This window comes from Leptinotarsa decemlineata, unplaced genomic scaffold (genome assembly GCF_025532065.1).
Source record: "Leptinotarsa decemlineata unplaced genomic scaffold, Ldec_3_MD MMD2_tig00000505_RagTag_RagTag, whole genome shotgun sequence".
NCBI classification, from domain to species: Eukaryota; Metazoa; Arthropoda; class Insecta; order Coleoptera; family Chrysomelidae; genus Leptinotarsa; species Leptinotarsa decemlineata.
The window spans coordinates 6,678,207-6,704,194 of record NW_027412549.1 but is presented as its reverse complement, the minus strand read 5'-3'; the positions used below and the strand labels follow the sequence as shown (position 1 = coordinate 6,704,194).

At 34.8% G+C, this 25,988-nt stretch overlaps 1 protein-coding gene across 2 annotated transcripts in view; it reads left to right on the top strand.

Annotated features, from left to right (window-relative positions):
• The window catches only part of Schip1 (Schwannomin interacting protein 1), a 279,853-nt gene that overhangs the window by 127,355 nt on the left and 126,510 nt on the right, over nt 1-25,988 (top strand). Inside the window, exon 1 of one of the 2 annotated variants that reach the window (XM_074173832.1) lies at nt 23,349-23,543. The exons of the other annotated variant lie outside the window; for it this stretch is intronic. Coding sequence (XP_074029933.1) covers nt 23,493-23,543 — 51 coding nt within the window. The 5' untranslated portion in view covers nt 23,349-23,492. Of the gene's footprint in view, nt 1-23,348; nt 23,544-25,988 lie in introns of those variants that run through there. 2 annotated transcript variants of the gene reach the window in all.

Below are 25,988 nucleotides of genomic sequence, written 5' to 3'. Positions count from 1 at the left end.
GTAAGAGTATATGACAAAATTATACTTTAAAAATTTCAAACAATGTATCTACATTACAACTGCTCACAACTTGTCATCAAACAAATTGATTCATGTAATATTCAAAATCAAGTGTCAAAATGGAACAAAATTATACCTTTCAAAATCATGATTTGAACATATCAACTTCAGAAACAGTAATATTGCTTCAAGAATTGGTTTAAAAAGCATGTGAAAGTGTATCAGTCTCAAAGGTAAATATTTTTAAAAAACAATAAATAGAATTTGTTTTAAAATATTTTTGCTACTTTCTGTGAGAACTCAACAGGAGGGTCTTGTTTTGTACAATTTTCATCTCATCTAGTGGAATCTCATTTTTTAATTAACCATTAGTTGTCCACAACTAATGGGCACATTTTTTGTCCACACTGCATATTCCCAATGTCTCTGCAACTAGAAGATTTTCATGAATACAGTGCCAGTATCGATCACACAACGAATTGCTGTTCCCGACATACGCCAATGTTCGCGGCTATTAGTTGCGTCCTGACGCCGGGCGTCGTCTGTATCCAGACACATGTAGCGTCCCATATAAAGGAAAAATACGTGCTTGGCTTCGAAAATGAACCAGTTTTGGCAAACTTATAACTGTGAGAATAACTGAATTTATATGAGTTTTCTTCCGTAAAGGTGGAAACGGCCATTTCTTATAAGAAGAATGTGCTAGAAATACATTTCCAGTGTATTTTCAACGTAACTTGGTGATTTGAAAGTTGAAGAAAGATAATCGAATCGAGATATTTTTATGAATGTACACCGCCTCTAGAGAAAAATTTCATTTAAAAAATGCAAGTCCCTTGGGTAGCCATTGAAATTAATCGTATTTTTGAGAACACACTTTCTATAGATTCTTTTATGTGTCTCTATATTCTAGAAATGTCAAATAATTTGATTTTCGAAAGGATTATTTCTACAAATTTGTCCCCACAGTCTGATCTCACAATATTTTGATGAGTAAGCAAATTGTGGCTGACCAATATATCCAAAATTTTGGCGACATTTTCATGGGCGAATGGCTAACGATTTCAAATACTCTTCACAGCGTTTTAATTTCCAATGGAGCGATCAGACAATATCTTCAATCGGTGTGACATCATCAATATACAAGAATGGTTTTACACTCGACTGCCATTTTTTCCTCCTTCTGAGGATTTTTTATTGCACTTTGAGTTTTTCAACCAACTCCTCCGATTTTTCTGCCAACTCAAATTATCATCGAATTATTGCTTGTATTGAAATATTGTACTTAAACATTATTTTTTCTATCATTTTTTTAATTTTCGGGTATTGATGTACCTACATGTTTCTGAGCTTGTTCATTTTATTTAATGCGTCATAGTTGCATATTCGGTCCCTACGACAATTGTTCGATCACCATCAAACTACTGTTAACCTTTGCTGAGTTATAACTCTTTACAATTGGTACGGCAGCCATGTCGTTTCCGCCATATATATTTCCTCTCCCCTCATTTGTTATTCACCACAATGGGATGACGTCATTTTGTTCCAGCATCATGGAGGTGCATAAGAAAGTTAGTCCATCATCATGGTCGTCTGCCATATTGGATTTAGGGTAACGTCATTTTGTTGTTGGTGTTCGACTCAGGATTAGGTTACCCCGAGTTGTGATAAGACAAAAAGTTAATAATTATATTTTATTCAGTTAACTAGTTTAGTGATCCAATAATTTTTCTGAAAAAAGGTTGGTTGGGTAACAGAATCAATTTTTTTTAACAATTGTTTTCTTGGCGACGTTTCGAATTTAATCAAATTCTCTTCGGGGTATGAAAAACTACTTTCCGAGCCCTGAAGAAGCCTGAAACCCTGAAATTCGAAACGTCGGCAAGAAAACAATTGTTTTTTTCTTAAGAAAAAATTGATCCTGTTACCCAACCAACCTCTTTTTTTAAGGATAATATTTTATTCGAAAACCGACGATCGTGAATGAGAATTGTGAAATGACTTCATAAAATGGTTACATACAAGTCTAATAATAAGACTCGTATCAAATTAAATATACGAGCAATTGATATACTCTAAGTTTATTCGAAAGCAAGTTACTACAATGGTTGCTTAAAAACTGCTTACAAAACTTTTATACAAAAATGTTCTGTTCTTTTTTAAGAAAAAAAGGCTGACTGAGTCTTAGGTACGATAAGTGGGAAAATGCAAAGTTTTTGAATGAGACGATTTTATCGAGGAAAGGCAATCAATCAGGAACGGATTCAAGGCGGTACAAACTTAAGAGTGGCAGGAGAAGCCAAACGTTTGACTGGGCCTGCACCCTTCACATATTATAAACTCACCTACAAACCCACTACGTGCATAAAAAATGCATCAACAGTGTTTTACAACATACGGGTAGAAAACCAGATCGTATAATTTCAGGAGAAAGATTGAAATGGTACAATAATCAAAATGTTTCTCTTGTCGTTCAGCATTACAACAAGGTATTGAAATATTTGAATTGAAGGGGTTATATTTTTTAGGAGTGATTAATTTTTGGGAAAGAAAGTTTTTGGCTTTCTACTACTCCATCTAGATACAAAAAAAGAAGGATGAGGGAGTCTTCCAAAGAAAGGAAGGAAGTAACTCTATACATGGATGTGTAGATCATGCAAAGAAGTAACTTTCAGATACAAACTAAAAGAAAGTCCTCCTGAAACATGATCTACACATCCATGTATAGAGTTACTTCCTTCCTTTCTTTGGAAGACTCCCTCATCCTTCTTTTTTTGTATCAAGATGGAGTAGTAGAAAGCCAAAAACTTTTTTTCCCAAAAATTAATCACTCCTAAAAAATATAACCCCTTCAATTCAAATAAGATTTCTCTTGGCTGGGATTAAATCAAATAGGTGAATGAATGTCATTACGATGTCATCGATGACATAAACAGATCAAGCTTATTCCGTGACATTAAAAAAAAATCGTAATTCATGAATGAAGTGTGTGATTTTCTTTAATGTTATCCAATTTGGTACTGAAGAGCCTTAGGGCAAATGTCTTAAGGCGAAACATCGGTGTATACCAGTGAGGATGGTAGTGTTCTATGTAAGTGTAATTTATTACCATTCATTTAAAGTAGAACTCATGTGAATGATATCTGATTTTTATTCCACAACGAATGTTTGAAATACAAACTGAGTAGAGAGAAGTCTCTTCTGTATAATTCAGTGTTCATATAGAAGTATTTGTTTCGAAAGATTTTTTTCTTTCGTATAATTCAATGTTTATATGAAAGTAGCTGTTTCAGGAGGACTTTCTTTCAGTTTGTATCTGAAAGTTACTTTTTTGCATGATCTACACATCCATGTATAGAGTTACTTTCCTTCCTTTCTTTGGAAGACCTTCTTTTTTTGTATCAAGATGGAGTAGTAGGAAGCCAAAAACTTTCTTTCCCAAAAAGTATTGAAATATATATTGAGAAGAAATTTTGTCGAATATTTACCAGCACTCAGGGCAGAAAAGATTGAAATTTTCAAAATTTTAAGATTATATGAGCATGCAGCTGTCGCCTTTTTCAATCTGTTATAGTATATGACAGATAGATAGATAAATAGATAGCACTTCATTTCCCAACAGGTGTACACCCAATTGCAGGAAATGTCAAAGAAAATACTGCCGTGCTAAGGAAGAAGGTCGTAACGGGGTGAGAGTACAAAAAATTTAAAAATAAATGCAGATACGACTTTTTTTTATAAAAAAATTCGAAAAGTACAATACAAAATGTCGTAAGTAAACACAAATATATAGGGGATAAGATGGAACAAAAATATTATATTATTACTGCTCATTAGTATATGCATAGGTATATGAATAAAAATTAGTGAGAAGTTGCAATTTCGGTTACCATGGAGTTATTCATCATCAATAATACTACTCTCCTCCTCGTCGCCGTTCGCTTCAGTAAAATTTTCCTAGAACTGTCGCCTGGGATTGGTAGAATTGGTTAGCTTCTGCCGAAGAGTATACTTCCTTTTTTTCGATATTCTTCTTAGCTTTTTTTGGAGAGGGGCAACTCAGATCACTTTTCATTTGATTGGCTTTCAGAAAGTTCAATGTGATGAAATCATCTGCAACAGAATTTCGGTATTGTAAGGTCTTCTCATCCAGCTTCAAATGTACGATATCAGATATATATGGTCTAGGATTCGAAATTTTCAGTTTTGTTAATTATGTGTGATCTGACCAGTCGTAAAAGTTTTCAATACTTCTACTCATGTCGATCACTTTTGCTTTGGGATGAGCATTTTGTACACACTCTTTGAAGTCTTGAAAATCATAGACCTTTCTTTCTCTTTTCAATTGGGTCTCAACTGCATGACGAAAAGAATCAGCCGACATGAAGTGTCCAGGTCATTCAAGTTAACCAAGTCACAGTTCACCACATAAATGAAAAAACAAAATAAGACCCAATTCTTATTTTGGGCAGAACAATTATTAAGCCATACAGTAATTTTTTGGCAATCACGCATTTCGAGAAAAAATGCATAAAACGTGGAAATTATATCTCAATAGGATAACAATTATTTTGTTCGTTTACTCTTTGTCTACAGGAACAAACGAAGCGACGGCCAAACTGCGGGGCCTCAAGCCGTGGAATTTTCAACCTTAGTTCCATTAAAAGCTCAAAATCATTAGATGAAAAGGACACCGATGAAAAGAACTAACCGAGCTAGCTCTGTTAATATACTCTAACCGAGCTAGCTCGGTTAGTGACAGTCGCGTCGAAGAACATTTTTTTTTTGTTCTGGTGACGGAAAAATGTTTTCTCAGTAGGTATCTAAAAACATTAAAACCCTGCACATTTATCAGAAATTTATTGAGTTTGAAAAATTTACTGTTTTTAAATTAAATGTTTTTGCTTGAGAAATGACTAACACAAACCTCTTTGGGCCATTTTTTTAAGAAGATGCATATTTTTTCAAATATTTGGACGTTAAAGATTAACAGTCAACTACAGAAAAATATATTGTCTAAAATATTATCAAATCATCGTATTTCTTTTTCTGATTGATTCGGCCGTTACTTGATGAAGATCCATAGTAATTCGTGTTCGTAGAGATCAAATCGTGAGGTGTAGTTTTTGAAATCATCGTCTGATGTTTTGGAGTTCATATTATACACTTGCATGGGAAATGCACGTACAAACCCATCTTTAACAAATGATTTGGCCAAATAATTTCCCAGGAACAAATTCTTCATTATGTCGCACTATTTCTCGCTCTTTCGATTCATTTTTGGTTCTACTATTAATTTGATCCGAATGAGTAATACCACAAGGTCTACTTACTGCACTTCGCCCTTGTTTCAGCTTCCAGAAACATCATTTTCATCAATGTAAACATCAAAAGTATCTTCAAGATTTATTTCGTTTGATTTGTTCAGGAATTCAGTTGACTGTCTACTTTCGGCATATCTACGACTACATTACCATTGGAATTGAGTTTGTAGCAGGTGGCTTAATGGTAGGCCTTTCTCTCGGAGGTTCATCTTTTTTTTGCCACAATTGATTTCATTATTGGTATTTGTTCACTCAGAATAGAGGTTTTTCATTCAACTCTTCGATGATCCTATCGTTTCTATGGCATCGAAAAACGACCCATCACCCTTATCGTATTCCTCATAACAAATAATCACATTTCCTCCAGGACAGTATCTTTGGCAACAAATATCGCATTTGTCACCCGCTAATACACGGACCTCACCTGACGAAACATCTAGCTGAGTTGTCATCTTGAAAGTTGATATCGTGGGGGTGCATGGAAAACTAGTCCTCCTTGTTGGGGAGTCCACCATATTGGACTGCCCAACCATGCATTGTCATCCAGAATAAATGCGAATGTGAAATTTCACTTCAAAGAGTTGAGCAAAACTGCTTCAAAATTAGGGTATAAGATTGAACCCTAACTAACATACATACTTACAAACATATAAGCAAATGAAATCTTGTAAAAATGACTTTGAGAAAATGAAATATTGAATTACTCAAAATACTGAACTAACCGGACCGAAATATTCGGATGGGTGAGTTGAAACAGAAACTATATCAAAAATAGAAAAAATAAATAAAATGCATAATGAAAATGTAAGAACGCTAATTTCGGGTAGCAACGTTTCTTTTTCTTTACAAATCGACGTTTTCATTATCATCACATATTACTTCAAAACAAGCAAAAATATATAGATCAGGCTGAGCGAGCCATTGAAAATCGTTTCAAAGAACCTGTATCTGGTCTCCGATTTCGAAAGTCTAGAAATAGCAAAGTGTGGCATGATGACTATAAACAATGAATATTACTGGAGTTTCATCCCAACACCAAACCGTTATTTCAACACCTCGATACGTGTTTCGATTACCAAGTGATCATCTTCAAGAGGAAGATCAAAGTAAATATACGTACAATGTTATCCTCATTTATACCATAGATACTTCTGCTAGGGACCTGCGTCTTAAGTGTATCAAATTAATTTCACAATGTTGCCTTATTTACTGGTCTTAAATTAATTTTACAACGTAGTAGTCAAGTGAATCTGATATTCAAAATATGATATCAACAAGCTATATAATATTCTATTAGATATTGGTCCACCATCGTTATTCATAATATTATTATGCTTACTTATGCCTGTTGTTGTTAACTTGTCTAACTAATCTCAAAGAACTAAAGTATAAACAGCGACTGCAGTTTTTTCTGGTCTTCCATATTTTAGGTGTGCCAAGTGTTCCTTATATCTTATTTTAATAAATAGTTTTTGTCTGTCCATAATATTTTGCAATGCAGTCCTTACATTTAATTTCGTAAATTCCAGACTTTTCCAAATTCTCGACTTTGTCCTTTGGATTTCCTAAAAGGATCTGTAGTGTATGACTTGTTATGAATACCACCTTCATACCTCGTTCCTTGAAAATATTTCTAAAGGTCTTCATGTAATAGTAATGTGGAACTGAGATAAATTTATCTTGGTTTTCGTCGTTTCTGAAATATTTCGTTCATTCTCAACTGTGAACGGTGGCAAAGATCCCATGTCAAACAGCCAATTGTATACTTTTTCAAAAATCACTTTATAAAAATTTGAAGGAACTTTCTCGTGGAAACAAATGAACAACTTTCCTACTTTTGCGTCGAAACTATTTTTCGAATGTTTTTGCTGTGGTGTGCAGGTTTTTGTGCCTACTACTCTTGTAGACATTATCGAAGGTAACGAGTTGTCCTCAACACAGGGCTAACCGGAGAACACCTGTGGCGTTCTCCAGATCAGTCCTTGTTTAAATGCGAGGGATATCTCCTATCGCGTCGTGAACGGTGCGCTGGAATCTGCTCCGGTTGATGATTCTCTTTTTTCGTTCGTCCAGTTCCCTTTCACCCATTCCTGTTGTGAATAGGATAGGATTGTGATCTGATGAACCTTCGTCTAGTACTTCCATCTCCGATGTAGGGATGTTTCACACTATGGCGATGTCGGCAATGTCTGGGTCTTGGTCTTCAATTTGATTGAACTTTGGGGCCTCTGGGGCGACTACCGCGGTGTCTTATAATTCTTCTAGGAGCCTGGTGAGTTCTCTACCTCATTGGTTTCCATTCCTGCAATTCTATTCGCGCGATTTAGCGTTGAAATCGCCTATGGCTACTGTCGGGTGGTAATCTGGAAATAGTTCTGTTATTTCAGCTATCTGTACCTTTCCCTACAGAGTCAGGTACACCGATGAGATCCTCAGCTTTTCGTATCTTCTTATCTTAACTCTGAGGGCGACTGCCTCGCCGAGCCGTAGTTCGGATTTTCTATCCTCGTGCTTCACTAATTCTCACTAGGAGAGCCGCGCCACCTGCGGCTACACGACCCCCTGGCCTGTCGCTCCTGTAGGTATTTTATGTGGAATACGGAAGTTCTGGTTGTTTCTGAGCCTTGTCTCCTGAATTGCCACGACTTCTATGTCTAGACGTGATAGCAGCTCCATAAGCCCATTCTTTCTTTCTGTGGCGCTGTTGATGTTCCACGATCCGATTGTTAGTATATTCGGAATTCGTTCTGGTATTAACGTCTTCCAGTTTCTTGCATTAGCGCAGCTATTATCGCTTGCGCGATTTTTTTCTGTTCGGCCGTGAGTTGATTCATGAGGTTGCTCAGATCGTTACTGCTTCCGGCCGTTGGCGCCTTCGGTAGTGCCCTTTTGTTCCCTGTTTTGTTTGTCTTCGGTCTCGCTAGATGCTCTTCTGAGCAGTTAATGCATTCAGCTGGCATATCTTCCTGTTTTCTTGCATTCTCTGCTCTCGTGGTTTCCACCACATCTCACGCAACTCGTGGTTGCGTGGCATAATAGTTGTGCATGGCCGAAGAAGTAGCACTGATAGCATTGTGACACTGTGGCATTGTTTCTTCTTTGCAGTTCCACCCGCACAATAAGATTCACACATGTTCACAGTTGAAAATATTGTCCTATGTTTTTGGTACTTTAACCAGGATAAATGGTAGCATATTCCTGTTGCGCCCTGATGTCATTCGGTGACATTCAATCACTGTGAATCCTTGTTTTTTGAGGTCACTTGTAACGTCCTGTGCCTCCACATTTTCAGGAATTCCGCGAATAATCGCGTGTAATGGAATCTCCCTCTCAATAGAGTAAGTGTGGAAGTCCAGTTTCCTGTCTTCCATATATCTGGTTGCCATTCTGTTTTGTTGTTAGAATGAATGTAGATGACATCCTTCGTCAGTTTGGCTTTGTTATATTTAATCTTCCTTGTTTCGAAATCCTTGGATATCTTGTTCCATCTTTTGCTATCGTGCAGAACTATCGGTGGCGGCTCATTTGGGTCTAATGTTGTCACCACTTCCTTGGTTGTTGTATTTGAAGTGGGTACCACGTGTCCATTGTTCTCTCTTCTTTTAATTTCGCGGCGGCTTCCTGCGCGAGGCGTCGTCTGGTTCGGCGGTTTGATTTCGTACGTTCTATTATCTGAAAACCGTCCTCCGATTCAGTTTAAAAAGTACTCTCCGGGCCACGTGGTCGCTTGGTTTGTCTTGGTTCTTCTTTTTTTGTAGGATTCTTTTTTCATATTGGGTTGTTATGGCATTTCAGCTTCTTAACTTTGTGTGCCAGTTTTTCTCTTGTTTGATCCTTTTCCAATACATTCAGCCTTTCGTTCAACTGTTCAATGAGGCTCACTATTTCGTCTTTCGGCTGAGGCTGAGGCTCACTTTCGTCTTTTAAGCTTGTGGTTTTCCCTCTCAAGAAATTTCAGTTTTTCCTCCATAATTTCCATTATAAAGCCCACTTTTGGTTGTTCACAGTACTATTTACTTTCATCTCAATACGTCTAATCGCTACGAATGCTCGACTGGAACTTAAAATAGAATGCTATATTTGTCTTCGGTTTTATATAATCAAACGTGGGCGTGGATTGGTTTCTCTTAATTGAATTAAATGACCTTGTTTGTATACAATTAAAGTTTGTGTACATCCCTGTGTTTCTAAATTTTTATTGCCCCTCTATATATTTTTGGGAAGTAATTTTGAATTAATAATGGCGACAATTTCTCTTGTGTTTAAAGAGAAGTGGTTCCAAAGTAGACCGACCCACACTTACAAGTCATACGCTTTTCCTCGGGTGTTGCTAAAGGTGTTTCTCTAAAATTATTCCAATCTGACCTGTCATATTTTCAACAAAGGAAAGAAAATATTTTGTCTCAACAGGCCTAGCTAGAGTTAGTTTGGCATTTTCTTTCCTGGGTCTCGAGGCCCGCTCGAATTATACTTTGCTGTACCCGTGCGATTTGAAAGCATTTTTTAAGATGATTGGGTTCCTTACGGAGATCGACAGGTTCACATGGTCTCAACCAATATAGAAACCTGCAGACCAAGGCGAAAAAATCCAGGAAATAGCTACGAAACAGTTGTCTCTGGCCGTGAAAGTTTACAGTCTTCAATGTTAGACTTCTATTTGAGCTTTTCTAGGTTTTTCCTATTCATATTCGATCAAACACGTTTAGTGACTGAAGGAATAAAGTCCTGATAAATCTAATCCAGATATCAAACTATACAATGCTAACTTTTTGGGACTTATTTTTTCATTACTTCCCCTGAACGTTATTAGACATACCTGTCTCACTAATAAATCGAAAAATCCCACCACAAGCTTTTTCTAACCGAGAATTTCGTAGCCTAATTCAAGTCAGCGAACCAGATGTTCCAGGCCGTAAATTCCGACTAACATCTCATTTTATGACACATCACCCACTAAAATGCCACCGAATCAGACTTTTAAATAATACGGCACGTGAATCTCAATAAAAGCATCAGGTCTACCACACACAGGGCGAATTGCGCCGCTCTAACCTAATGGCACAATAAATCGTAGCACTAACAAGGTCGGTATGTGCCTCAAATTCTTGCACCTTGGGTTTATTAAACCTGTAGAGGTATTATAGGTCATGAGGGCGCTCGCTGGGAAATTGTTTTATCATTACATTTGCGGGAAACACAATGAGCAATTGGGTTTAATGAGTGGAATTTGAAACCTCTGGTGTGAAATGAATCTATTGAAAACAATTTTTCAACAACAGAACAAAAATACTGCCGAGAAACTACATTTTTGTTCTGGTGAGTATTCTCAATAGAAGTAACTCGGTTATTAATCATTTTCATGAGGTCTAGTGCGATCCTTCATGATCCTTCAGCTCATTGTTCCTCTCCCTGATTCTCAAATCATCTCATAATTTTGTTGACAGTAGCCTATTATGGACATCTTGCTATGATTTCTAGTATGGATATAGGTTACACTGAACCCAACAGTTTAGGAATAGTCAAGAATAGATCAATCTTACACTAGATACTAGAATACTCATGACTGATAGCTAACGGAGAAGATGATAAGTGTACTGAACAGGGATTGAAAATACATCGATAGCGATATATTTTTCAGGAGAGATTAGTTCTTGGGAGTAGATTTGTCTTTTCCCGTGACATGAAGTCGTGATATCATCAAATAATTGAGTACTTCGCCTTATAATGTTTTTCAAAATGGTGGTGCTGAAAGTAAAGAGAGATTTTAGTATAACTCAATGTTCATGTGAAAGCAGCTGTTTCGAAAGGGCTTTCCTTTCAGTTTATATCTGAAAGTAACTTATGCACGATCTACACATCTTTGTAAAATGCTTATTTTATCTTCTTTCTTCTTTCTCAAGTTTTCTATATTTGTTTGAACAAAGATGGAGGAGTAGAAAATAAGTCAAAACTTTTCTGTGCCAAAAATAATCTCTCTTGAAAATATTTCCTTATCAATTCAAATAAGACAAGTGTGTTATTCAAAAACTTCGAAGTCCGCATTTGAAGGTTATAGGTTCTATGTAAGAGAAATTTTATACGAAACTCTTTTATTTATTGTATTGTGTAGCGTTCCTATGAATGATATTTGATTCAATTCCATGAAGAATGTATAAAAATTTTAAAAAATTTTATTTTACAACAATCTAATGTTATTAGTGCCATCCACATTTTATTATAATGTTCTCAGTTTTAACCAGTTATCCAGTATCATGAGTGTTCATAAATCATCACATTTTCAAAGTGTTTCAAGAAAACAATTCTTCTCATGCTTGCTTCATATACATAACCTCAACTTTCGTAAGTAATGTACAACAAATTTTGACAATTGTTAAATTTTCATCTTATCATCTAGAGTTCCTGAAGAAGAGTCAATAAAGTCTCGAAAGCTTGAACAGAAAAAAGAGTTCTCATTTTTCTTGTCTCCGACTGCACACCCGTTTTCCCCTACGGAGCACCCTCCGTAGGGGAAAACGGAGCGCGTTTACGTATGAAATTTACCTTTTCATCACTGTTTCTCCGTACCGCTATATTTTTAGAGGCTGAAAATTTTCAATGAAGGTGCAAATCATGTTACAGATGTGCAATTAGAAAGAAGTTTCGAATATTCCAACTGGGGTTGGGTGCTGGAGATGAAGGGGGAACGTTACGTATAAAAATTGCCTTTTCATCACTGTTATCGTTATATTTTCGGATGCTGAAATATGTATGTGGACTCATTTCATATTGTAGAGGTACAATAAGAGAGGATTTTCAAATATTCCAACTGAGGCGCCTCTCATAGATGTGAACGGGGAGCGTTTACATATGAAATTAATCTTTTCATCACTGTTTCTCCGAACAGCTATGTTTTCAGACGCTGAAATTATGTATGTAGGTTCATTTTATGTTTTAGATGTGCAATAAGATAGGAATTTTGAATATTCCAACTGGGACCTTCCTAAGGATAAGGGGGGTGCGTTTAAATATGAAAATTACCTTTTCATCTTTGTTTCTCCGTACCGCTATATTTTCTGGGCTGAAATTATGTATGTAGGTTGGTTTTATGTTGTAGATGCGTACTAAGAAAAGATTTTCAAATATTCCAACTAAAGCGCCCCCGCGGGGGTAAACAAGGCGTGTTTACATATGAAAATTACTTTTTCATCACTTTTCCTCAGTACCACTATATTTTCTGAGGCTGATATCATGTATGTGGTTTTTTCAATACTGTTTCTCCATGCCCTCAACTTTCTAGTGGATGCATTCATATTTAGTGTCAGCATTGCACTCATTCGGAGCCGGGTCGGATCGCTAGTATACTTTATAGGTGTAATCAATTGTGATTCAAATGATGATGTGAAATGATTTAGTCTTCACATACCGCATTGAATTAACATTAAAAGAAATATTTTGAAGGTTTTTTATTGAGAAGATGACTTAAAGTTTTTTTATTGTTACAAACAAAAAGTATGAATACACATACTGTTATATTTAGACAAATTGTTTAATTGGGATGAAAACATATTATTTTGCTCCACTTCTTCTCTGTGAAGTAACCCGTACTACATGAATCTCTTTAATTTGAGATATATGAATGTTTGTCATCTATTTCAAAAAAATATATAAGGCAAACCAGCCAAAAAAAATATACGAATATGAGAAAAAATGTTGATCAACATAAAAATATAGTTCTAGCCGAATAAAATTCTCCATTTTTAACTTTTCTCATCTTTCGTTTATGCATCAATTGTAATGATTCTATTCATTTTTTTTGTTTCAGGTAAGTCTTCAAAATACGTCAGTCAGATTTGATACGACGTAAGTACACAGATTTTTTAAATTTTGCTCCATCAAAATTATCCGTCTAAATGGTCTAATCTCGTAAATGAAAACGCTATGGATGTTGAGGACTTTGGAGTTGATTATTCGAAAGTAAAAAGGGAATCTTGGACCCCACAAAAGTTCAACTTTTGGTGAAACACGCAATCGAATGCTTTTGAAAGATGACACACGGGTATTTCATTCATTGATTATTTCGATAATTTTACCAAAAAGAGGGTTTACCTTTCTTGAAAATTGGAATAACTTGCATAACTTTCATGTTATCTGAAAATCAATCTTGGGTAAAGCAATGGTGTATCAGAACATCCAATGTTTCAAGTACTATTGTCAATATTACTTTGATTTAGTTCAACGGATGTCACCGGTGTTAGAAAAAATTAATTTGTTAGACATATTGACATGAAGAAATGATAAAGAGATTCACCACGGTCGGACGGTAGCCAGTCGATTCGACGTGGGTGCTTTGTTCACTCACTCAAATCGACCGCCGTGTTGGTCGCTGGTTCAAGCCCTAGGCTGAACGAGATCGAGTTTCACTTGCTATCGTCCATGCCGTGTTAGGAATCACACGTTGAAAGGTAAGACGTCGTTAGTCCTTAGCTCGCACAAGTGTCGACTTATGAGGGTTGTCGTTCGTAGGGATGCGACAGCTGGTTATCGAAAAAACAGATATTTCAGAATACATTTCATTGACAGAGGTGTTGAATACAACTCAAGTGACGCAGCTTGATAATGTTAAGTTAGCACTTCAATTTTCATAGAAAAATAGTTGGTTGGGTAACAGGATCAATTTTTTCTTAAACCCAACCAATCTTTTTTCAGAAAACTTATTGGATCACTAAACTGGTTAACTCAATTTTCAATGTGGTTTACATTTTGCAATGAATTGATATGATTATACAGTGTGGTCCACTAAGTGTGCAACAAATAGGAAACTTTTTTATTATCGATTTCTCAGAAAATTTTATTCTTGACAAAAGTTGGTGCATGTTCCAAAACTATACCAAGTGTACCTGAAATGGCTTTATGACAAACACCATACAGAATAGGCCAAAAAATATAAAGTTCGTTCAAGAGTAAAGTACCCTTATTTCAAAAAATATAGAAATATGTTGAAAAAAAGAGTTACTTAGAATTAAAAGTTATGTTCAGATACGAAGTTATGGCCTGCTATTCGAATTTTTTTTTCTTTTGAAAAATTTTGAATTACCCCCGTATGATACATATTTTTACTATTTTGATTTGATGTATTTTAAGTAGCCACAATCAAATCAGTTTGGAGTATTTTTTATCAAATTGAAGTGTATTTGTAAAATTTACTTGGATTTGTATTTTTTAGGTGACCGTCAACTTCATGTTTGTTGCAACGATATTTAACAGAACTCTAGAATAAAACAAATACTCTTTTTAACGAGGCAAATACTTTAATAACTATAATGTTCATATGAATAAACTGTCAAAATTTATCGCGGATACCCATGAACAAAAAAGAACCAATAAGCGCTAGTACAGAAAAATACAGTAGGTAACTTAACAAGTTAACCGGTGCTAACAATAAAAATTATCGAAGCGTTTCTGTATGTCCACCTTCTCTTTCGATGCATCTAATTGTTCGGTCATAAAATTCGTTCAATGTAGATTGAAACACATTAGCAGGAATATTTCTGCAATGAACTCGTATTGAAGTTTCAAGCTCATCAACATTATTAAAGGGGCGATCTCTGTAGACTTTTTGTTTGAAGTATCCCAGTAAGAAATAATCTAGAGGTGTAAGGTCTGGAGAACGAAGAGACCATCGAGAATCGGTATTTCGTCCTAACCATTTATTACAAAATGTCCTATTCAGCCACTGAGAAATATTTCTAGTAGAATGGGCAGGACATTCGTCATGTTGGAACCATAACTTTTGCCGTCCTTCTAATACCATATCATCCAAAAACTCTTCTATTTCAGTTTTCAAAAAGTTCAATCACCATTCAAATTCTCGCGAAAAAAACGGACCTACTAATTTAACATTTAATATACCACACCAAACGTTTGTTTTCTGATAGTATTGATTTGTGTTGTCAATAATAAAATGTGTGTTGACATCTGACCACCATCTGCAATTTTGTGATGATAGAACCCCATTTGTTGTAAAATTAGATTCTGTTCTCCAAACAGAATACATCGATGAAAATCTCGTTGTTCTTCTATTTCACTCTAAATCTACATGGAAAAATCAAATCTCAAATCATGGTCTCTTTCTTGAAATGTACAAATGAATGTAGGTTTGTAAGCATGGTACTTATGTTTTTTGAAAATACGCTTCACAGAGGTTTTTTTTTTATGCCGGTATAATCACAAATTTTTTGGGTGGACCTTCTAGGATTTTCTACTACTGCTTGAAGTACGTCAAGCTGGTTTTCTTCTGTGCATACAGGTTTCGTACGCTCCGTATTATTTTTATTTTCTAGTGAGCCGGTCTGTTTGAAATTCTTTAAAATTCTACTTACACTTGAATAGCAAATTTGTTTGTCTGAATGCCGCTCGCTGAAAATATTTGCAGCTTCGCGCATTGTTTTATAACTATCACCACAGATTAAAACTATTATGTCTTTTCAGTTAACGTTAATAATACTGGGCGAAGCATTTTTAATTAAGGACAAATATGAAAACGTTTCACATGCAAGTTTTGAGAAGCCACACTATCAAACTACAGTATTGTTTTGGGGCGTATGTGTTTTTTGTTCATGGCTATCCGCGATAGATTTTGGATCGTTTTTTAATATCTGTTCTAGTTGAGGCATTTTTGTCAGAATGAAAGAAATTTTATACTTTTATTGACAGTTTATTCATATGAACATTTAGTTAGTAAAGTATTTGCCTCGTTAAAAAGAGAATTTGTTTCATTCTAGAGTTCTGTTAAATATCGTTGCAACAAACATGAAGTTGACGGTCACCTAAAAAAATACAAATCCAAGTAAATTTCACAAATACACTTCAATTGTGGCTACTTCAAATACATATTAAATCAAAATAGTAAAAATATGTATCATACGGGGTAATTCAAAATTTTCCAAAAGAAAAAAATCAGAATAGCAGGCCATGACTTCGTATCTGAATATAACTTTTAATTCTAAACAACTTTTTTTTCAACATCATTCTATATTTTTTTGAATAAGGTACTTTACTCTTGAACAAACTTCATATTTTTTAGCCTATCCTGTATGGTGTTTGTTATAAAGCCATTTCAGGTACACTTGGTATAGTTTTGGAACATGCACCAACTTTTGTCAAGAATAAAATTTTCTGAGAAATCGATAATAAAAAAGTTTCCCATTTGTTGCAGACTTAGTGGACCACACTGTATATCAACTGAAGGATGATGATCAAGACTCTGATATGAAAAATGCCAAAGATATAATTCTATTGCCCCGTCAGTGAATACGTTCAGGATTGGAAGAAGAGGTGTTTAACCACCACCACTGAAAGTAAACTAAAAAAATTTTATTTCAACGTTCAGATGAGTACCGATAAGACAATTCTTCAACATGAATATTTGAAAAAGGTTCTCTTGCAACGAAAACAAAGTGGCGAGGGTAACATATACATTAAATATGTTTATGGCGTTTCTTCTATCAGTAAATCAAAAAACTCAATATGAGATTCGGTCAGGTGAATATTCGTTCTTTGAATAATTGTTTTGGTGATTTCAAAGACTCTATCAATAATAACAAAATTTCAATAATTGGAGTCACGGAAATATGGCTCGCTCCAGAATATCCATATAAATTTGTTACTTTAACTAACTTCAACTTGATAGGTATGGACCGTGATGGTAACGGTGGTGGAGTATGTTTTTCCATCGCTGTATAAATACAAATTATATTACTCTTCTATTTCGGCAAATGATCTAGAACAGCTATGGATAGTCAATATAAACAAACAAAAATTAGCCTGTGGAGTTGTTTATCGACCACCAAGAAACATCTTTTGTAGTGTTAGTTGGTGATATTAATATTAATTTGTTGAACTGTGACTCTCGCGACACTCAACTATTCACTACCCTAGTTTCTTGTTTCGATATGAATCAAATTGTAGAAAATTTTACTCGGATAACAACAACTTCTGAATCTCTTATTGATGTCGTTTGCATTAGTAAGGAAGTAATGGTGAGGAATTCTAATACACTTGATATGAATGGTATAACTGTTTACCTGATGGTATTTTGCGATATAGATTTCGAAGGTGAAGATACTTATGATAACTTGATTTTTTATAGAAATTTCAAGAATTTTAATCAGAAACTTTTTTCTCAAGATGCTGCTAACTTACCATGGGGTGATATTGTGACTATGCAAGATATTAATTCCGAAGTAAATTTTCTCAATGAATGCATCATTATGCTTTATGAAAACATAAAACATCCCCGTATTCAACTTATAATATCAAATTGATGATGAGAACCCGTGACTGAGTGCATGCCAAATATCTTAAAGAAAAGACACCAGCAATTAGATAGTACAATGTAACTTTACGCAACTACGTCAATGACGCAGTAAAACGAGATAAAACAGCATATATACAATTTGTTTTGAACAAAAATAAAAACAATTCAAAAATGACATGGAGAAATCTTGCAGAATCATCCTCTTGCAAAATCATCCTCGAAAACCAATAGCCTTCCGATTGAACTACGTAGACCTGAAGAAATCAATGACTAATTTTTGAACGTGGCTGGACATTTAATAGTGAATCATAACACTCTTTCAATCTACAATAATAATAAATTGAACGCTCCTATGAACTTTTCCCTCACCGATATATGTGATGATGATATTTTGACTGCTATCAAAGAAATAAAATCTAATTCTTCAGGTATTGACAATATAAATATCAAGATGATTTCTTAAGTGATACCACACTGTATTGATGAAATTTAACATATTTTCAACGAGCCCTTTGGACTGGGTATTTTTCCAGATGTTTGGAAGGTAGCTAATATAATTCCAATTCCAAAAAAGAATGCACCTACCACGTTCAGTGACCTACGCCCCATCAACATTCTGCCTTATTCTGTAAAATATTCGAGAAAAATGTTTCCCGTCAAATCTTCCCGTACGAGTAGTCTGGGTTCCACAAAAAACACGGAACACAGACTGCCCTCTTGAAAGTAATCGACGATGTAGCGAGATTCAGAGAACAATCAAAAGTCACCATTTTAGTACTGCTTGAACAAAGTAAAGCTTTCGATTTAGTTAATTTCGATTATCAGCAAGCTCAAGTTCATAGGAGATTCTATGACATTTCTCTCAAATGGATGACCAGCTATCTCACAGGCCGATCACAGAAGGTCAAACTGGATGATTACTCATGGTCATCCCTGAAAGAAACAATCTTAGGTGTACCGCAGGGAAGTATTTTAGGACCCTTGATATTTTCAGTGTTTATTTTTGATTACCCCACATACATTGTCAAGTACATCTATACGCAGATGATATACAGTTATATTTGTTTTCTCTTAAAAATGATACAGAAAGTTACGTGGCCAATATAAACACAGATTTGCACGGAGAATCATGGACTGAAAATCAATCTAAATAAAACTTTGGCCTTATGCATAGGGCTTCAAAGACAAATAGTAGAAACTCAGATTAACTTTAGGCTTACTCTCGATAACGCAGACATTGACTGGGTGGTCAATGCTAAACATGAACATGTGACAAACATTTTCAAAGTATCATTATCCAAACTCAAATCGCTATATAAATTCCAGTATCAGTTATCAGAAGAAATGAAACTCAGGTTAGTTGAAACTCTTATTTACCCCCATATCGAGTATGTATTCGATGTATTACGATTTTTTGCCGCAATATAACAAGCAGAAGTTACAACGTATACAAAATGCTTGCATGCGATTCGATGGCTGTATACCATATGGTGAACAAATCACACCATTTTTGTTGAAAATGAAGGAGCTGAATGTGAGGTAACTCATTCATCATACCTAGGCACCGTACTTCCAAATTTCAAGGATGTTTTTCTCATATAGCCCCTTCTTATCTGAATGAAAGTTTACCCCTTTTAAATCATGATATTCACCAATTTAAGAAAGAAATAAAATCACAGATGCGTACTGCTCAGTGCTAATTTAAAAAATTTAAAATTCAATGTATGGTAGTGCAATGAAATTGTTAAATTGACCAAAATAATGCTAAGAATATTAGGAGTTATTAGCAACTATGTGATCTATTATTTTTTCTCTTCTCTATCATTGTTATGATAGTAAATATGTATTTTATAATTATTTTCTTACACTCACTGTATAATTTTTGGGAGGGGTGGAAGATATACTTTGGCTAACCCTTTTCCTTTTATGTATAAATGTATTTTTTATGCATAGTAAATGATATTATTATATCAGGTGAAATATTTGTTTACATTATGGCCCATAAATTAAAAATCTCAACAAACCATACAAGCCACAGATTTTGATTCTTGCACCATCTATCAACATGTGTACAAAGTTGGGCCAATCTCGTTGAAACAATAAGGTTCCTATGCATCTTTGTGTATCATATCGACATTTTCAGCAGCCCTCGAAAAAAGTCATCAGAACTGAGTTTATATTTTTCATTTGTTTTTCTCGTATTTAATCAATCTCCAGCTATCTTTCTGCATGTGTTCATAATACTCCTTTTACGTGTCTCTATCTTGAGGGTCGTTTGTCACATCGCTTATTCCCTCGTTCGATTGATGACTTATTTATTTTGTAGAAATTCATGTTGAATATAGAATAAAGAAAATACTTTTGTCTAGTTTCTACTGTGTTTATTTATTCGTTACGACCGGTTTCGGCTTATAAGGCCATTTTCAAGTAACTACCACAAATTGTCAAGTTGCGTCTTGAATAGTGTGGACAGGTATCTGCTCTAGGTACCTGACCTAACACGTTACCAATATTACAATATGTCACGATTACCAACTATTGGGTGGATCCTAAAGTTCCTAAATTCAAAAGGGGCGAGCTGCATAGATCTAGTTTGTCGTTGAGCGTAATGAACTTGGGGTCTTTGTACAATTTATTTATTTCCAACGCTTCCAATAAATTCATCTCCCTTCCTCTGTTACATGTATTAAGAATTTTCATGTTTCCTTTATTTATTGAATGGTTTGTTTCTTTTAGATGTCCATATATGGCTGATTTTTTTATCAGATAAAAAATACGAAATACGAAAACCAATGATATCTTTCTGAACATGGATAATTCCAATTACCTACACTATACTTTTTGTTAATCTTAAATATCGAATTATCGATATTTAAAACTAATAAGTGATTTGCAAGTGATTCTTAATCACAATTTTCATCTTTCTCTGGATTTTTAACCAAACTATCGATAATGAATATTAGGAGCTTCTACAAATTACAATTTTACTACTACAATTTTCATCTCTCAACAATCCTGTATCATCAACAGACACCCCTATTTTCAGAACAAGCTTCTTATTTCTAAATTAGTGTGTAGTTATCGTATTACAAATGAAGTAAATCTTTCGAGAAATGCAGCCATAACATCTAAATGGGTACTTCATGAAGGATTAATTGCACATATTTCATCATTACAAAACAACAAGGTGCTGTTCAGAGAGTCGCGGAATTATGCATGGAACTGAATTCAAACACTTTTCCACTGTTTGTCGAATGGGTTACAATCATATTTTACATTCATAACCGTTGTCTTTTCAGTCAATGTGATGGGAGGTGTTCAGCTGGTGAGAAATCAAAACAAAAATATTTGTTTACCTTTGGTGCATGTCCAAATAGTGATTACAAAACTAAAACAAATTATCTGTTTTAAGGGTTCTAAAGGTTGACGTACTTTTTGGGAACTCAATTCAGATAACAAACCACTTTCAGAATGCGTGTTTCTTAATTAGATCTTATAAGCCTTCAACATCTTGATGAATCTATTTTTGGAACCACTTACACATGTGTTTCATAACTATGAAAATATTGGTAGTAAAATTTCACATCCAAAAGCTGTATATAATGACATAAGACAGGTTGCATGAAATGTTTACGGAACTAAACTTTGAAATTGGTATAATAATAATTTTTCAGATTATGGATCATAGCTTACGAGCGAATCTATGCATACCGTTCATTATTATTTTTGTTCATTACTATTTGTACTACTAGAAGTACACATAATATTATAGTTTACATGTAATAGTCGAGCTAACTTCAAAAAACAAAATTAAAAAATTAACCTCGCACCTAGCATGTCTCTTGCGCCTAAGGATGGAAATGAAGAAGAGTTCAATTATCATCTACATGAGTCGGTACAAAAAAATTCCCCTATGAAGAAAACTATTTTAAAATAACAATTAGAAATCATTCAAACATTTCATAATTCATTATGGACTTATCAATTTTCATCAAATTTTAAAAATAAGAATTTGAAATGAATCTAGAGAAAGACTCGAGGATTGAAAGTAGTTTAATTGAACTAATAATATATTCATCTATGAGTTTGAAGAAGTCAGATTATACGAAACAGTGTGTGAAATTCAATTATTTTTATATTCAGTCATATAAATTATCGACTAAATCAATATGAATGTATTTAAAAATTGCTCTTAAATATTTGAAAATTTCAACTAGAAAATAAAAAATGAAATTGAATTCAAGAGATGTATTGAGTTGATTGTATATAAAATGAGTATTCCTAATAATGCTAATTTGGTTACCGAAATGTGCGTCGAGAGACAGTATTTTTGATCTGACATGAGACAATTGTTTTCAATAGAGGACAGACTACGTCTAATTTTTTGGCAAACAAAAAATACGATACTCGCAAAAAATATCTTCAGCATTCAGATCAATACTACAAGTTTTCATTTGAAAACAATTTTTGAGAATAATATGTATTGTTGGCATTAGGAAATTTTATATCGTTCGATTTCCAAAAACAAAGCAGTAGTGATAGGGGATAGAACGCCCCTCTTAATGACATGTCACTCAACCTCTATTCCAATAAAAAAAATAAGAGATAGTACCCCCGTTGAGAGAAGGTTTTGCAACTGAAAAACAACGTATTTTTGAATTTTTGCGAAATGCCCTTTTTCTGAAAGTGTTGCCATGCAGAACATTTTCGATAGCCCACTCTGTATAAGAGATTGGAAAGTGTGATGCTCTTTCATAACTTGTACATGTGTACATGAACGATAATTTTATTGAGTGCTACCATTATTCTGAATGGTAGCAATTGCATTGAAATCGAGAAGAATACGCGACGCACAGTTAATGCATCTAGCCGCGTCAAGTAAGTCGAGTGACATGGTGCCGGCTCTGCAGTCTAATGTCAAGGCACTATAAATTTCAACAATTGAATCATATTTTTAGAAAATACAAGTTGAGTATAATAAAGTATGGTAATTTCTCGTTGAAATTTCTCGTTACTCATTGATACCACTCGACCCAAAAATTTTCTCTGATAAATGTCTATTTTTTCAAAACACAACTTCGTTATTGTTGACCAATACAAACCGAGCGATCAAAATGGATTCAATATCCAGCGATTCAAATCCAATGTGAATCGCTACTTTCGCACAGGCACCGCTTTTAGAACGCCTTAAGGATTTTTCTGCCTTCGTTGAAAAATGGAAATTTGTCGAGGAATTTTTGGTGTCTTGTGGTACTACTTTCGATAAAAACGAATTCTATTCGAATTATCGTTCACAATTTCCCGAATGCGGCTGGTTTATTATTCTTGGTAAGTGCGCCCCTGTTTATCGTTTTCTGTCACACGCAATACAGTCAGTTTCGGTCGATCGGGCTCTCAACTCGGTTCATTCATCCAGAAAATTGATCGTTCCCTTCGCGACTCATATTGTTTAAGAATAATGAAGCGCGGATGATGAAAATATAGTTACATTTCGAGGGTTTGTCGGGGATTTTCCTTTTGCATCCTAAAACACATTTTTTTTCAGAAGGGAGCAGATGTTCGAGTGTGCTTGCGTACACGACTAGAAAAATAAACTGGTAATCTAGGCCACGCTGGAATTTACTTAAAATTATCTAGTGAATGATCTAGTTAACATTCCTGAAGTCAGTTTCGATGTCAAAATTCAATCGCAACGGCTGCGGTTTGGCGGGGGGGGGGGGGGGGTTGGTATATCCATCATGAATTACGTAATGAGTGTAGGGTTGATCTAATTCAAAATGACGTGTGAACGAAGAGATACAACTCAAAGACATTGTGGCACCATCAAGTTCAAAACAAATGGAATTTAGACTGAATATTATGTGTTTCCAAAAATGAGTGTTTCTGATTCAGTGATAAAAGAACATTGTGGTCCCAACAATGGGGTGAGTATTGAATTACATATACTGTTTCAAAGAAAAGTTCATTCCATTAAAATTTAAAAAAGGTCATGAAGATATTATTTCATCCACCGCAAATAGACCTACTACTGATTCTGGGGTTCCCCAGTTTATTCTACATGTATTCAACTGCGCTATGACCTTGAAAAAAGAGAGGATAGTCCTCAATGATTTCAGGTTCATTTGCAGTGAAACAAATCTCAATTTGTTTTCAATTTTTTTTCGGGTCTAAGTCGTAAAATCCCTATAAAGATTAAAGAAATGATCTAGCAAAAATCGTAATCTTGAAATTAGGAATAATTGAATAACCTGAGTTCATAGAGATATGAACAATAAAATCAACAAAATCATTGCAGAAATAACACACGTTTTGTAAACAAAATAACATAAAGAAAATATAAATGATTCACGACGTTTATCTTCAGAGAGAAAACACCAAATCAAAGTAATCATTGTTAATCAAGATCTATCATAAAGAAGCATAAACGGAGAATTACCCCTGCATATGGAAACTCTACATACATTGAACAGCAACCAGTCATTGCGAACAATTTAAAATGTAACCGTTAAAAATAATAGTTTTATCTGTCTGTCTGTCTGTATGAAGTATCAAAAGACATTTGTGTGAATTGGTATCCGTGAGATATAACCAAGTAATTCAATTCATATTGCTTTGAATCCGCGATAGCATATGTCTATCTTTTGAGAATAGCCGGGGCGGTTGCTTGGACTTTAAAACATTACTTCAACAAATCCAATTCTAATTGAATTTCAAGCATATCAACATCGAATACAAAACTTTCGTAACAGCAATAATACTGATTTGCAGTTGGCATTGCACTAGTTTACCATATCTTTCACAATCGAACAGATTGCCACCAGTCAAACGAAACTTCAAATTTTTAACACTTTTACTTTCAATGACTCATGAACTTCCAGCATGAGTTATCTAGTTAGCTTCATCAGGAAATGAACTCGACAATATACTCCACGCTTTGAGAATAGTCTTGCAGTTCAGTTACTCGTGAGCGGTGCTTGTTTTGCAATTATTCTCCATCAGCTCTTGTGCAATACCTACATATGCACCGGTGTATGTTGTTTGGTTTTATCAGAGTTTTCATTTCAGATTGAATTTGGATATTATCTTGGGGGGGGGTTAGTAGCGCAAAAGCACACTTCTTTTCGAAGAAAAATTTATGGAAATATACATTGGCAACTAGATGGATCACGTTAGGAAATGTAGACTTTAGATATTACTTAACTTTTTCATATTCTGATGACAGTCATTGTACTGAGTCCTTATAATATTTTTGTGTCGATGAATTCTGCTCTAGTGCCTCATATTCGCACAAAAATGACCACTTCATTTTGTTTCATTGTTGCAGTTTCTAATGCTGCAGTTATAAAGTACTGTTCCCGAGTAGAGAGGACTGGATCCTCCGGGAGAAGTAAATATTAAGAGCAGATAGTTGTTGGTTCACAGATGGATCAAAAACACCTTCCAATTCGTGCAGGTGTTTTCAGTTGCAGATCCAGGATAGAGATAGCTACGTGCCTAGGAACCTGTGCGACTGTATGTCAAGCGGAAATTCACGATATTGAATTGTGTGCAGAGATATTGGAAAAATCCAACCTCATACACAAGTCAACACCTGGATGGCAAGAAGATTTATGGACTTCTGGCAGAATCTTCCAGTATTGGCTCACTCCAAGGCGTTTATTCACCCTTCGAAGCTTGATACCAAACAGTTGTTGGACTACACTAGGTATGAACTACGATGTCTAACAAGCCTTCATACAGGTCACTGTCATTTGAATCATCATATGCAGAGACTCGGACTGTCGAAAGACAGTGTGTGTCGCCTCTGTTTGGAAAATAATGAAACAGATAGATTATTCTCACTACCAGCAAGACAGATGGTGTGAATTATCCAATCAGAGTATCACATTGATGGAACATAGACCATGCATAGAGTCAAATATATTTTAAAAATTAATGGAAAATTCTATGACAGAGTTGGAACAGATATTTGAATAACAAATAAAACAAAATTTCAACTCGAAAAATTGAATTGAAATAAGAAAGGTAGTTTGTTGATGAAATTGAAAAATATACATTGAAAACAACACAAAGAAACCGAAATTTTAAGATATATACGAATCATAAAACAATTCCAAACTAAGTTACTTCATATTATTTCGTTTATCAAATTTTGCTGACAATGACACAACCGATAAAATTTCAATTGTAGTGCTTTCTGTGATTTCTGACAATATTCGTGAACAGATCGTCTGATTACTTTTGAGGTAATAAGCATTCCAACGTCGGCTAGCCTAAAAATCCGTCTGCATAATTCAGATTCTTCCCCCGGTGATAAAAATGAAGGCCGTCCAATTTTCTTCTCCGACTTTTCACTAATTACATGACTT